Source organism: Juglans microcarpa x Juglans regia, chromosome 8D, assembly GCF_004785595.1.
Source record: "Juglans microcarpa x Juglans regia isolate MS1-56 chromosome 8D, Jm3101_v1.0, whole genome shotgun sequence".
In the NCBI taxonomy this organism is placed as follows: Eukaryota; Viridiplantae; Streptophyta; class Magnoliopsida; order Fagales; family Juglandaceae; genus Juglans; species Juglans microcarpa x Juglans regia.
The window spans coordinates 31,479,355-31,492,753 of NC_054608.1; the positions used below are offsets into that span (position 1 = coordinate 31,479,355).

The following is a 13,399-nucleotide window of genomic DNA, read 5'->3' on the forward strand; positions in this document are numbered from 1 at the left end:
TTACATGATTACGTTAGTTGATTGAATTTATTTTCTTCTAAATTATGTAAGAAGGTTATGTTTTAAAATTCTTAATCTAAACTCAAAAAGCAAAAAAAAAATAGACAGTAAAGTAGTAATAAATGAGAGGGGTAAGTATATCATTATTGTTGTAAAATACTGGACCTCATTATGAAAAAGAGTTAAAAAACAAAAAAAATTGGAATCTGCTTTTTACAGAAAGCCCAGACTTGTATACATAAGATTTATAGGTAGGATTGGTCGATTAGGGTACGATATCTTAGACTCTATTTGAATATTAAGAGTATATCAAATTATTTATAAATGATGGTAAAATAATTTATAAATAATAGTAAAATAATTTATAAATAATAAAAATATTTATAAATAATAATAATATAATTTAAAAACAATTATGTTTTTAAATAGAGCGTTCATTTTTATAGTCAAGATATCGATTGTACCTTTTCCTTGCAAGAATGAGAATATTCCTAGAGAATCTATGCTCAAAATAATTGAAAAACTGACAACAGAGAAAAAAAAAAAAAGAAATAAACATAGTCTTGGCGTTTACGGTAAAATCAGGATTAGAAAAAGGGTAGTTGAGGTGGCAAAAAGCGCAAGGAAAATCTGGTTGGGACCAGCTGATATCACACACACAGCGGACAACTGTGTTTGCCAGCCGTCTTTGTCTCCCCATTTTTCCCATCTTTAGTGACTGTAGATATTTCTTCTCCATTTTCTTTTTTTCTCACAATATATATATATATATAAATTCAGGTGGAAAATAGTAGTCATATTAATAGTAATTAATTAGTATATATATTTTAAAATATTATCATTAAACCATGAGTAATAAAAAAAATAATTTGTAAAGAATTAAGAAGGAACCAATTCAATTCAAGTAAGTATAAAATATAAAGAATACTATTATTAAATGATTAAAAAGTATTTATTATATTTTAATTATAAATCTATTATTTAATGACAAAAAAAATAATAGAAAAGAGATTTGAATAGATTTTTTCAAATATAAATGTAGTCGTACTACCTGTCGTCTTCACAGCTGCCAGAAAGTGTAACACTGAAGAGGACTGCCGCTTTTGATGACATCTCTCTCTCTCTCTCTCACACACCAAAAGTGCAGAATATTTAAATATTGTTTATTTATCTGTACGCAACAAAGCCCATGTCGTCCACAAATAAAAAGAGATAATTTAAAAAAATTAAAAAGAAAAAGGGTAATTGCCGGAGAAACCACGAGAGTACGCCGCGTGTCGGGCGTTCTCAGCCACAAGATTCCTTCCCCTCACACCTCTTCTGGAATTCTCTACGTCGAAATTACTAAAACATCCCCCATTCCTCCTCAGAAAAAGCCTTCATCCGACGTGGCGTACCCAACCCTTGCGCTTTTTAAAAAGCACCTCCCCAATACTTCTTTCTCTCTCTCCTCTCCCCTCTCTCTCTCTCTCTCTCTCTCTCTCTCCATTGCTTCTTACTTCTTCTTCTTCTTCTTGGATTCCAAATTCCCTGCGAACGTCAATTTCTTTGCAGTTAATCCGTTTCGCTGGGTAGCGGAGTGTGGAATCCGAAGTCTCTGGTCCCGGTCCGATTTTTCGTTTGGAATCAGCACCTGACGGTGAGTTTCCGATTTAAAATTTTCTTCTTTAATTTTGAATCTCTATATCGCTGAAATTTTAATGAAGATCGAGGAACAGTGGAGTATATATTGTTTTTAATCTGTGTTTAATTACGGGAAGCTTGTATTGCAGCTCTGTGGACTTAATTCTGATTCTTTTGAAAGGGGAATATTTCTGATCTTGTGGAAATGGCTGTTCAGGTATATTTTTCTATTACTAATTATCATGTATTTCCGAGGTTCATATTGGTATCTAAATGCTTGTACGCATAGAAATGAGAAGGATAGGTTACTGATTATGAAGTCATATTGACTTGTAAAAATTAACTCTTTTTCCGGTCACAAAAGGCAGGGAATGGGTGGATTTCGTTGAAAAAGCCAAAAAATGGCAGTCTTTTGCTTTGGAATTTACTTGTAGAGACTGGAATCTAGGGGAAAGGATGGGGAATTTTCGATTCAGAAGTAGCATACACTCAGGCTTCATTCTTATTGGCATAAAATATTTTTGCCAAGTGGTCTGGCTGTGCAAACCGAGCACTAGATATGCAATCATGTCTATAGATAGTGGGTATTCGATTAAATTTACTGCTAACAATGAGGAGAGTTTACTATGGGATATCTGATTTCGGGTCCTGCCTCTATTTTAATTGTCATTTAAAATTAGAATACATGATTGAGAAACGGTGACTCTCCTCTCTGTCACTCTCTCCCAACCTACCCTATCCTACCCATGTTACCAATATAGAAAAGGATGATTGGGGTCTATCACGAACAGTTTCTGTGGGGGATTGCTATTGGTAGCCAGTGTTGTCAAACATTGTTCACAGCAATGCACTTCTGTTTAGAATGGAACATGCTCCTGCTGGGTCCAATTAATTGGTTCGTTCATATTAGTTTCTTTCTCTTCAATTAGGTAGTATTAATCACACTTGTGGGGGCGTGTATATGTGAACTTGCATCTGGTGGAATTTCCCTTTTGGGACAGAGATGTCTACTGACTACATTAAAACAACCCAGGAAAATGTCTATTTCTCTCTCTCTCTCTTTTCTATTAACACGCAACTTGAAGCTACTAAGTGTTTTAGTGAAGGACTGGTAATTTGATTTTACTTTTAAACGAAGAAAATTTGATGAATTATTCTTTCACTTGGATATAGCAGCAGAATGTAACTTCAAATCTCTCTGTTACGTCTTGTAACTACCGCTCTGATGGCGCTGCATGGTCTGAAATGGTGGTCCAGAAGGAGGAGACAGGTTCCTTTGGAAATTACAATGCACTTAAGGTTACATTCTCTTCATAGCCTTCTATTCCAGCTCACACTCTTTGAGGAATAGCTCTGCCAAAAGGCTTATTTACTTTAATTTATGATTTTGGTTGTCTCCCTTTGTTTTTTTCATGTTGGAGTAGGTAAGGAAGCCCTACACCATTGTAAAACAAAGAGAAAAATGGACAGAGGAAGAGCACCAGAAGTTTATTGAAGCCTTAAGGCTGTATGGTCGTGGTTGGCGTCAAATCGAAGGTAAGATTGGCAATTGGTGATTCGGGATAGTTTTTTCACAGCTATTGGCCGTCCAATCAAAGTGAAGTTTCTCTCATTTTATGCAGCACATGTAGGCTCCAAAACTGCAGTTCAGATTCGAAGTCATGCTCAAAAATTCTTCTCTAAGGTTTAATGCCTATATTTCAGGGTCTAATTCCTATTATAAAGCATACACGGAATTGTAAAACTACTTCTAGATCAATTAAAATCATATAGAGTGCATTTTTTTGTGGGTTTGTCTAGTTATATCTTTCCTCTGCATTAACCTTTTTTAACTTACTGCTTTCAGGTGGTCCGGGCATCCAGTAGCAGCATTGAAAACTCCATTGAACCAGTTGAGATTCCTCCTCCACGGCCAAAGAAGAAACCCTCGCATCCTTATCCTCGTAAATCGCTTGATTCTCCTAATGGAATATCATTAACAAATCAAACTGAAAGGTCTCCATTGCCAAATTTATTGGTGGCCAAGAAAGGCGCCAAATCTCCCACTTCAGTTCTATCAGCAGCTGGGTCAGATTCATTGGAGTCTGCAGCTTCAGAGCAGCAGATTGCATGTTCTTCACCTACTTCATGCGAAACTGACATGCAATCAATCAGCTTTTCACCTGTTGAGAAAGAGAAAGCACACATGACATCCAATTCCACTGTTCAAGAAGAGAAAGGATCATTTTCCTCCACTCCAGAGGGCTTTCCATCCACGGTACAATGAACTGTTATAACTATCTTCAACCTAGTCCAAGTTGGATGATACTTATTTGCCTGTATTCTGACTATCTGATTCCTCTCGTTATTATGATGAACATACAGAAATTTGACTTCGCTTCCAAGGGCACTCTAAGTACTAAAGGAGATGAAGCCACGGGAGAGCCAGTCACAAGTTTCAAACTTTTTGGAAGGACAGTTGTGGTTACAGATTCCCGGAAACCATGTTATCCAGGGACAGGGAACACTGAGTCGCTGATATCTAATATCCTCGTAGAGAATTCTGCAGTTGATAAAGAGGACTTTGTTAAAAGATTACCATCAGACCAATTAGATGCGCATTTATCGCTCGAAATCGATAATTGTAAATCGAAGTTATTGCCGTGTCAAGCCCCAGTTAAAAGTGTGGAACATCTGAAAGAGAACACCAACTCTATAGAAGCCAATCCTTGTGTTTCTCTGCCATGGTGGTCTTTGTACCAAGGCCAGCCATTTTGTTACTTCCCCTCATATAGCCAAACCTCGGTTCAAGTACCTACAGATTCTTATGTGGAAGTAGATACGATGGAGGGGGAGGTTATGAAGGAAAGATCTTGTACCAGTTCGAACTCTGCATCAGTGAGTGAAGTGGAAAACGGAGAGAAGAATTCAGATGCTATGGATTCTGAGTCTCAAAAACCTCTTCGTAAGGGAAGGATTAGTCCCTGCAATTCTATGAGGGGGTTTGTGCCTTACAAAAGATGTCTAGCAGAGAGAGATACAAACTCATCAGTGGTTGATATGGACGAGAGGGAGAGACAAAGAGCTCGAGTTTGTTCATAGTTCCCTACCTGCAATTCCATCCATGTAGCTCTATGTCCTTTGTATGTAGAGTGAGTTGTTCTGTATCTAATTTTGCTGTTTCTCCACAAGAGCTCCCTTCAAGTCACCATGTATTTTGCTCCAAAAAAGATGTAGCATGATTTTGGTAGCTTCATGTGCTGGTGGATTCAACAATTGGATGAACGAGTGATAAAGACAGTGAGTCAATCATATCTACAGCTACTTGAAGTCTCATCTAATTGTTCTTTTCGACCTTTCTCTGTTGATACTCTGTAATATTTGTGTCTGTATTCATTCTTTTTAAACTTAATGTTTAAGAATAATTATATACTGGAACTCATAAAGTTGACGAGTTGTAATTGTGGAGTGCTGTAACAATAGCATGTTGCGTAGTGCTTAGCTAGTTTGATCAAACTTCAAAGTCTCATTCACTTTCTTCAAGGTCTAAGGTTCAACACCTTATGTGTGCAAACAATCCTTTAGGATTACACTCCCTGATAAAAAATCAGCGATTTAACCAGTTCTGTGTAGAAAAACTTCCGAAGATGCGGTGCACGAGACCGGAGTTTACTCTGTAGGGGTGGGTTTGAAGAGCCCTGCCTTGGAGAGGTTTCCGACATTAAAAAAAAAAAAAAAAAATCCCCAATTCTCTATGATTCGAAATGGTCCATCTATATCTTCAGATAAAAAAACGTGTATTGCATGTGAAGGACCCAAAGGAGGAAAATGCAGTGTTTTGACCCTCCTTTTTTCCTCCTTCCCTGCAAGGAATAGAACCCTCTCGTACACGACCAGCAAAAGGTCAAAAAAGGCATACCCATTAGCTCATATGAAAGGGTTTCATCCACTCCAACACCCTTCTTTTCAACACCCTTCTTTTCAAGGGTCGTCGTTGGATTAACCTATATAGCAAAGCAGCATATGTATGAAAGAAACCCATGAAATAATCAGAACACCCGAGTTCGCTAGCACAAGCACCGCATGATGTTAGAGAGAGAGAGAGAGAGAGAGAGAGAGATGGGAGAGCAATATAAACACGTAATCAGACAGGTCTCACTATTCAATACTATTCTACAATGGAAAATTGTCATCCTAGTGCCGGTTACAAGCTTAGCTGCACTTCACAACCAATAACAAGTCCGAGGATATCATACTAGCTCTTCAATACTGTCTTCTGTTTTGTTTAAAACCCTGGCGGAGTTCTGACCGAGATTTTGCCACTTCCACAAATATCACCCGACCATCCAAAAACTGTAAAAAGAAAGTTTGTGCCAGTTATACAATGCAATTATATCACATTAAGAGGATTACCAGAATAACAAAACACGTACACTTAAGACCCCGACCCAGAAAGATCCTAACCCACTTTCAATAGAATAGAATTCAAAGTTTTAAACCCAGACATCCTCGTGCACCTAGAAAGTTTACAGCATGTGCAGTAGAAAATGAAACCTTGAGCTGCAATAGCAAATAGATGCAACCAATGTAAGATTTGGGCTCAAAGAAGGAAAGGATAACAATGAAATTCACCATCTGGTTTCGCTCAAAAGTTCTTTTGAATTAAAATTTTCTAAAGAGCTAGAAGTCACAAGACTAAGCCTGAAGAAGTAGGGACTATTAGATTCCCCAATGACAGATTATTGTTATCAAACATATCTTGTAGTCCTAAGATGCCCAACAAGCACATGACATATATATCAATTACTTGGAGATTCGAGGAAAGAAAAAAACCCCCATCAACCTACTTCTTATTTCTCTATACAGTCCAGTTAAAAATAAATGACTCTCCTTTTTATGCAGGTATATCAAAAGTGGAACATTATGTTGTTGCCTATTGAGCATTTTGACCATCAAATCCATGCTGGGCCAAGACAAATAGCATCAATTTCCTGAGAGTGAACGACCAATCGTCATAAAATATACTGAAACAACAGTGTAGTCTCTTTATAGACCTTAATAGAAGCAAACTCACATCTTCATATACGAACCAAGGCTATATAGTGGATGTCAATTCCTTTTTGAAAACACAAGCCCCTCAACTAATGTCAATGTTGTGCAGCTTGATTAGCTGGTAAGATGTTAAAAACTTGGATCTCACCATCATTTAGCACAATTTGATTCACACTTTAAAATTACTTTTGCATATATCATGCATACTACAAGATTTTCCCATCCAATATTCCATGACCACTCTAAGCTTCACATATTAGGGTTCATTCATAAACTTATCAAGAGTGTAACAGCATCGTACATGTCAGAGGCTTTATAATTAACATCTTGATGATGATAGTGCCTTGCCACCTTTAAATTAGATAAGCCTGTTGATTTTTAACGTAAAAAATGCACCTTCAGCACCCATAATTTCACTTTTCAACACTTGAACAATCCAAGTGTCAACAAGAGATTTTCCACTTAATTAAGGTAAACATATTTGGAAGGAGAATTGATTCCATATTTAAATTACTACCACACGAATAATGTTAAAATGCTAAAGAGTAAAAGGAAAAGTTAAAAAAAAAAAAAAAAAATGCTAGCAGAAACAATCAATTAAATGATTGCCGAACATAACCCAATAGGTTGCACCCTGCCTTAAAATATATAATGCACTATCTTGAAGTAAATGCAAAGTGCCACTCTGTTTAAAAAAAATTCATCTTTTTTCCTACTTTCCCCAAAACTTTGAATAGCTAACCTTAACTAATTTTCAGTTTATCAAACTTGGTTCACAATCAAGCCATCAGGAAGAAATTAATTCTTAGCACAGAAAACCAGCTAATGTCTAATAGAAAGATTACAAAAAGTTTCACTGTATACATAAAATTTAATTTAGAGATAGAAATCTTGATACATACCTTCCCATGCATTCCCTCAATAGCTTTTTGGGATTCCTCCTCCGTCACATAACGAATGAAAGCAAACCCTCTTGGTCTATTTGCTATTTTATCCATCACTAGATTGACTGTAAGAAAAATAAAATAATCTGAGAAACCAAAAGAATGTACCATCAAACAGGTGACACGGAATAATTTATACTGTAAGAAACCTGTTCAACGAAGGGCAGCATGTGACTTTTTAACTGTTCTCACCTTCTATGAGTTGACCAAAGTTCTCGAAAGCCTTTCGTAAGCTCTCTTCAGTGGTACGAAAAGAGAGACCTGCACGAAATAGCCAGTGAGTTACGACATGATCTTCACACCCCTGCATGGATGGATGGATGGAGGGAGAGAGAGAGAGAGAGAGAAGTGCAAAGGTGATTACAGTCAGTAAGGTAATCAAGGTACATCGTTCCTTAGAGCGCTTCAGCTTAGTACCATCACTAAAAACTTTCTTAAGCTGATTGAAAGTGTTTTTCCCTGCTCTTTGGCCCAATAGAGTCTTGTGCACCAATTGGGAACTATCATACTGCATAGTATAGTATGCTAGAATATATATTCATGTATATACAGATTGGGATCCAACAGAAGTGAATTGAACAATGCAGCAAGACTGCAGGATATATCATATATATATGGCACTGTCACATAAGGGTATGTATATGTGAGATCTGTAACAGTGCTGTCCGGCAGAAGTAAAACTAGGCAGCAAGTTTGAATTATCCATACCAGCTAGTACAGCATGACAAGTATATGATATGCATATGAGATATGTGTCTGACATGGACATCAAATATGTAATTGATAAAGAGTGTTGCCAGATTAATTTTGGAATGACTTCTCAATGAGTCATTCTATTTACAAGCCGGTGTGAGAATACACCATCCATATCATTGATGCGGTACGATTTGATTTGTAAGATTTAAATTTGTAAATTTTTCTTACAAATCAAACCCTGTCACATCAGCAGTATGCAATATAATATGTCCTACACTTCGGCTTATGAATATAATTTTTCTTTCTTAATAACTTCGTTATAAATATCAGTCACTAAAACGTTTTGGCATCCAGTGCTATATATGTTTTTCATCTCATCCACATAATAGCAACAAGAAAAACTGCAACTTTAATGAGCACCTGACACCCCCCACCAAAAGAAAACAAATAGCACCATCAATGATGGTAATAACAAGTAATAATATCATTATTAATATAAAAAATAAAATAAAATAATCAGGCAGGTGGTAACATATTCGTAGAGGCTAAATGTTAATTGCTAGTACATTGTTTTACCAGATGATAACCGCAAGGTTTAATACTCTACCGATTAAAAAAAAAAAAGAAAAAAAAAAGGGTTTAATACTCAAAAATTATGTAGAGTTTCTTTGGAAGCAAATAAATTTAAACTAACGACTAAGATGTATATGAGAAATCTATCGTAAATAGAAAAGATTAAAACGGATAAGAAGCCAACTAATGAATAAAAGAAACCTTCTTTCAGAAGAAAATGCAAAGCTATGATAACCCAGTTTTGTGATTTATGCCAAAACAGTGCCGAAATTTCGAGCAGTCAACATACAAATCAGCAGGAAAAGGTCACCAGGACCAGAAAAACACAGCGTTACACACCGGTGTACCACCACAGCAGATGGAGCACCATGGATTGCAAAGCTCTTTTCCTCCTTGGTTTAATTTTTAATAATTAATCATTTTTAATCCAAAAAAATTTAATCCCAATTGAGCGCAAAAGACAAAAACAAAAACATCGAAAGGGAAAGAGAGCAAAATATTTCTAATCGTATTCGTATAATTGGGAATAGATATAATAGAGTGTTAAAGCTCACCACTCACGTAGAGCTTAGTAGAAGAAGTGTTGGGAGCAGAGGACGATGAAGAAGAAGAAGTAGGGAGACACGCCAACACGAAGGAGGCACCATTTCTCAAAGACAACGAAGGGAATCGCCTCCCGTTGCTGCGGCTGCATCTGCATCTGCTGGTACAAGCACTCGTAAGAGAAGTAGGAAGAAGTAAGTGTTGGGTGTGTGCAACATTAGGGAAAAGAAGAAACGGAGGGTTTGTGATTGCGAGAAGAATGGCACTGGATCCCATATTGGCCACCCCCCAACAAAAAACTTCCAGGAACAGTTGATTACACGCTAACGGCTGACCATCTTATCTAGAGATGGAGAAAAGAGGGTTTGTATTTAATCAAATATGGGTAAAAAAATAAATTTACATGTTTTTAAGTAGTGTATAAAAGTATAGGATTTATATCTAGAATTTTTCTTGATTCATTAGATTTTAGAGTGAGCGTGGGAACACAAGTATTTCTTGATATTCTTACATATTCTATATATTTTCTTTCCAAACATTATTCGATAAATGTGCAAATCGATTTCGGGTTGTTGGTCATTCTATGCCAAAATCGCCCATTTCCAATTGAGCAATTGTATTTATAATTTTAAGATGTGAAAGTCTCATACACTTTCTTTAAAAATAACGGATAAATTTGAAACTCGCATAAAAAAAATTATTTTTTAATAATAGAACATTTGAGCCATCCACTTGCTTGTACACACCACTACTCTATTTTGGACATCAATACACACGCCATAAGCACCGCACCACTAAATAAATTTGCATCTCTTTATCAACTTAAGTTATTGGGATAAAGTGTGATTTATCTCATTTCAAACTTCTGTGACAATTGATGGTTTAATAGTTTCCACTCCTAAGAGTCAAGAAGGTGTTTGAAGACGAAACATTAGCTCTATGGTTTCGTTTTTGGTTTTGCAGTTTTTTTAAGAATTAAAAAAAATTCTGTGATGTTTCCCTTTAAAATAAAAAAATCACCAGAGTCTAATTTAAGTAATCAAGTCTGCAAAATACTAAATAAAACAACATACTCATAATCAAATTGAAAATTTTTAATATAGATATATATATTTTTTCAAATGAGAAGTTTTGGCTCTTTATAAGGTTTTAATGTAACTCCAATTGTATCATTGACTAGTCTTTTTGGAGTATAGGCCATGTGGTTTGGGCCTTCCATTGGAGCGTTACAAATGGGTTCCAATTGGAACCTTATAAAGAGTAAGAAATTCTCATTTCCAAACAATGTGAGATCTCATATACCACCTATCCTTATCCATTTTTTATGAGTATCACAATCTACCCCCCTTAAATTCTTGACATCCTCGTCGGGCCTATCTATTATAGGCGGCATGGCTCAAGTCCCACATTTCTGATTGAGATAGTTTCTGATACTATTTGTAATGTTCCAATAGAAGGCTCAAACTACATTACCTATATTCTAAAAGGACTAGTCAATGATGCAATTGGAGTCTCGTTAAAATCTCATAAAAAGTAAGAAATTTTCATTTATAAGTAATGTGAGATCTCATACATCACATATCCTTACCCATATCTTATGAGACATCACACTATATACATTGTAACGGTCCCATACACGCAGCCTGTTTACACACCATCTTCATTATCTGTTCGACGATATATGCGTCATAATAAATGACTTGCATGCAGCATGCTTTCTAATATTGATGACCTCTCAATGTAGCTTCACGTACTATTCTGAAACTTCTACGAATCCACAAAACTTGATCTAGATCCTACTTAATTCAGGTTACGTTTGGATATTAAACTGAGTTGAATTGAGTTGAGATGATAAAATATTATTAAAATATTATTTTTTAATATTATTATTATTTTAAAATTTGAAAAAATTAAATTGTTTATTATATTTTGTATTGAAATTTGAAAAAATTGAGATGATGAGTTGAAATGAGTTTAGATGAGTTTAGAAATCAAACAATGGTAAATGATCATGATCATGTCAACAAAGGTTGTCTTTTTCCTACATATATATATATATATATATATATTATGAGTATAATAAGATTGTATGGCTATTTAATTACAATTTATTTGTTCGAATAGAAATTTTTTTAATTAATTTTTTTATTAGTATGGATTTGTGAATATATTTTTTCTATTAATTTGTTATCATTTTCAAAATATAAAAAAATGTATATATTATATATTATGATTTGCGGTGAGTTAAAATATTTATAAATTTATAAATTAATTTTATGTAATTAACTTTAAAACTTTATAGTGATTTTTTTCATGTTAAATTTACATAAATATTACTTTAAAGATAATATCATTTTTTATATTAGCATGAAGGTCAAGTAAAATGAAAAAAAAAAAACAAAAACAAAGTGGTAAACACGAAAAATAAAAACCATACATTAATTATATCTTAAATATATAATGTTCAATACAACATAAAAAAGTAAAATAATAACTAAAATAATCATTGGGTCCTTAGTAGATCAATATCCTCTTGCAACATTTTAATACATCCTTCAAGATCCCTAAGTTTCTCCATGATGGGCTCAACAAACTCCACAAACAGAGCTCGTACCTGATCCAAAGTAGCCCCAGGAGGCTGTTTCTCAATAGCGGTAGTACTACTAGAAGCTGGATTTGTGGGAGGATCACTAGACTGTTCTGGTGCAGTCTTCCACAAGTGGCCATTGCTCTTGCTGAATGTGATCTTGTTAAGGGGCTCCATTTGTTGTGACATCCGCTCAGTCACAGACACTGTAACCCCCCGTTTGGAATAGGAGGTTAGATATTAACAGTGCAAATAGTAGACTACATCCACTAGAAAGCGTGATTCCGATCGAATGCGAAGGAATAAATACAATGTCAGATCAATGGGGTCCCCCCATGCTATCCGCAACAAAAATCTGGCTCGATCGATCCCGAAATTAGTCTTACGTTTTTACGAATCAATGTTATAGCCAACAATCAAATTAAGTATTCTGAAAAATGCTATAATAATCGGTCTGTTGGATCACCTTGCTCCCATCATATGGAGGAGCCGATGGATTTCGCACTAGCTGACGCACCTAATCGTCTGTGAGACCATCATCAGGTAGATCCTCATCCTCAGTACCATCCGAACTAGCATCCGAATCTACATTCGGGCTAGCGTGGAGGATGCGGCCGATGTGTCAGAATCAGATGGTGTAGTTGTTGGTCCCTGTGCAGCCACTGCAGGATATGCATCGACCATGCGTGGGATGTTAATGAACTCAACAATAATGCGGGGAGAGAAATTAATACTCACTTCCCAAACCGATAAGGTGTAAAACAGAGCATCAGCGCTAAGTTCTCTCATGGCACGGTAGAACTCACCGACCATCTCTGGATATGCAGTCCCCCGCTGCTCACAGATCGGTATCCATCTCCTCTCGATGAATATGGACTGTATGCTCCGTCCCTCCCATGAAAGATCGGAGAAGTCAGACAAAATGACTGGACGCTCGACAAGTTTAAGCCTCATCTCCTAAGCATGAGATGCTCCACTACTTTGACTGGGCTGATATCTCGCACGTTTTCTTCCGCTGGATGTCATTGATATACTGTTTAACTATAAGAAAAGTAAAAATATAATTAACCATAATATTTAAATTATATTATTGAAGAATTATACTATATTGAACTGAATTGAAATAATTCGTTCAAACTAGTAAAATCTATTCGAATGGACTGTTCTGTTCATTCGAACCAGCAATATTTGTTCATTCGAACGAATTTATTTTGTTCGAAAAGAGATAATGCTGTTTGGCAACTGAGCGTTCGAACGTACTAGAGTTAGTTCGAACGGGAAGAAGCTAAATAGCCATGGCTGAGTCGACTCAGTCCCGAACTTAAAAACTTCATATCTAGATGTTATCATTTGTTTTAATCGGTATAAATGATTAAGGAGTGAAGCCCAATCATTTCTACCG

The 13,399-nt window shown here is 35.8% G+C and overlaps 2 protein-coding genes across 7 annotated transcripts; one reads left to right on the plus strand and one right to left on the minus strand.

The window, feature by feature from the left end:
• Positions 1 to 1,476: 1,476 nt before the first annotated feature.
• On the plus strand, positions 1,477 to 5,118 carry LOC121242844 (protein REVEILLE 7-like). Of its 4 annotated transcripts, none has more exons than XM_041140825.1 (7): positions 1,477 to 1,639; positions 1,773 to 1,840; positions 2,800 to 2,922; positions 3,048 to 3,159; positions 3,246 to 3,307; positions 3,470 to 3,880; positions 3,988 to 5,118. In XM_041140825.1, exons 2-7 carry the CDS (start codon positions 1,829 to 1,831, stop codon positions 4,702 to 4,704), a joined length of 1,437 nt encoding a protein of 478 aa, XP_040996759.1. In that variant the 5' UTR covers positions 1,477 to 1,639; positions 1,773 to 1,828; the 3' UTR covers positions 4,705 to 5,118. The 4 variants fall into 4 exon arrangements, with proteins under 4 accessions (XP_040996759.1, XP_040996758.1, XP_040996760.1 ...); XM_041140824.1 differs by having other exon boundaries at positions 1,480 to 1,639; positions 2,797 to 2,922; XM_041140826.1 differs by having other exon boundaries at positions 1,480 to 1,639; positions 2,803 to 2,922.
• A 619-nt stretch (positions 5,119 to 5,737) lies between these two features.
• Positions 5,738 to 9,786, minus strand: LOC121242846 (organelle RRM domain-containing protein 6, chloroplastic). 3 transcript variants are annotated; one of them, XR_005935998.1, is made up of 5 exons: positions 9,422 to 9,786; positions 7,791 to 7,859; positions 7,557 to 7,663; positions 6,036 to 6,162; positions 5,738 to 5,955 (listed from the first exon to the last, which is right to left on the minus strand). XR_005935998.1 is itself a non-coding variant. In XM_041140828.1 (4 exons), exons 1-4 carry the CDS (start codon positions 9,684 to 9,686, stop codon positions 5,866 to 5,868), a joined length of 531 nt encoding a protein of 176 aa, XP_040996762.1. In that variant the 5' UTR covers positions 9,687 to 9,778; the 3' UTR covers positions 5,738 to 5,865. The 3 variants fall into 3 exon arrangements, 2 of the variants coding, with proteins under 2 accessions (XP_040996762.1, XP_040996764.1); XM_041140828.1 differs by lacking the exon at positions 6,036 to 6,162 and having other exon boundaries at positions 9,422 to 9,778; XM_041140830.1 differs by lacking the exons at positions 5,738 to 5,955; positions 6,036 to 6,162 and adding an exon at positions 6,169 to 6,593 and having other exon boundaries at positions 9,422 to 9,785.
• Positions 9,787 to 13,399: the final 3,613 nt, after the last annotated feature.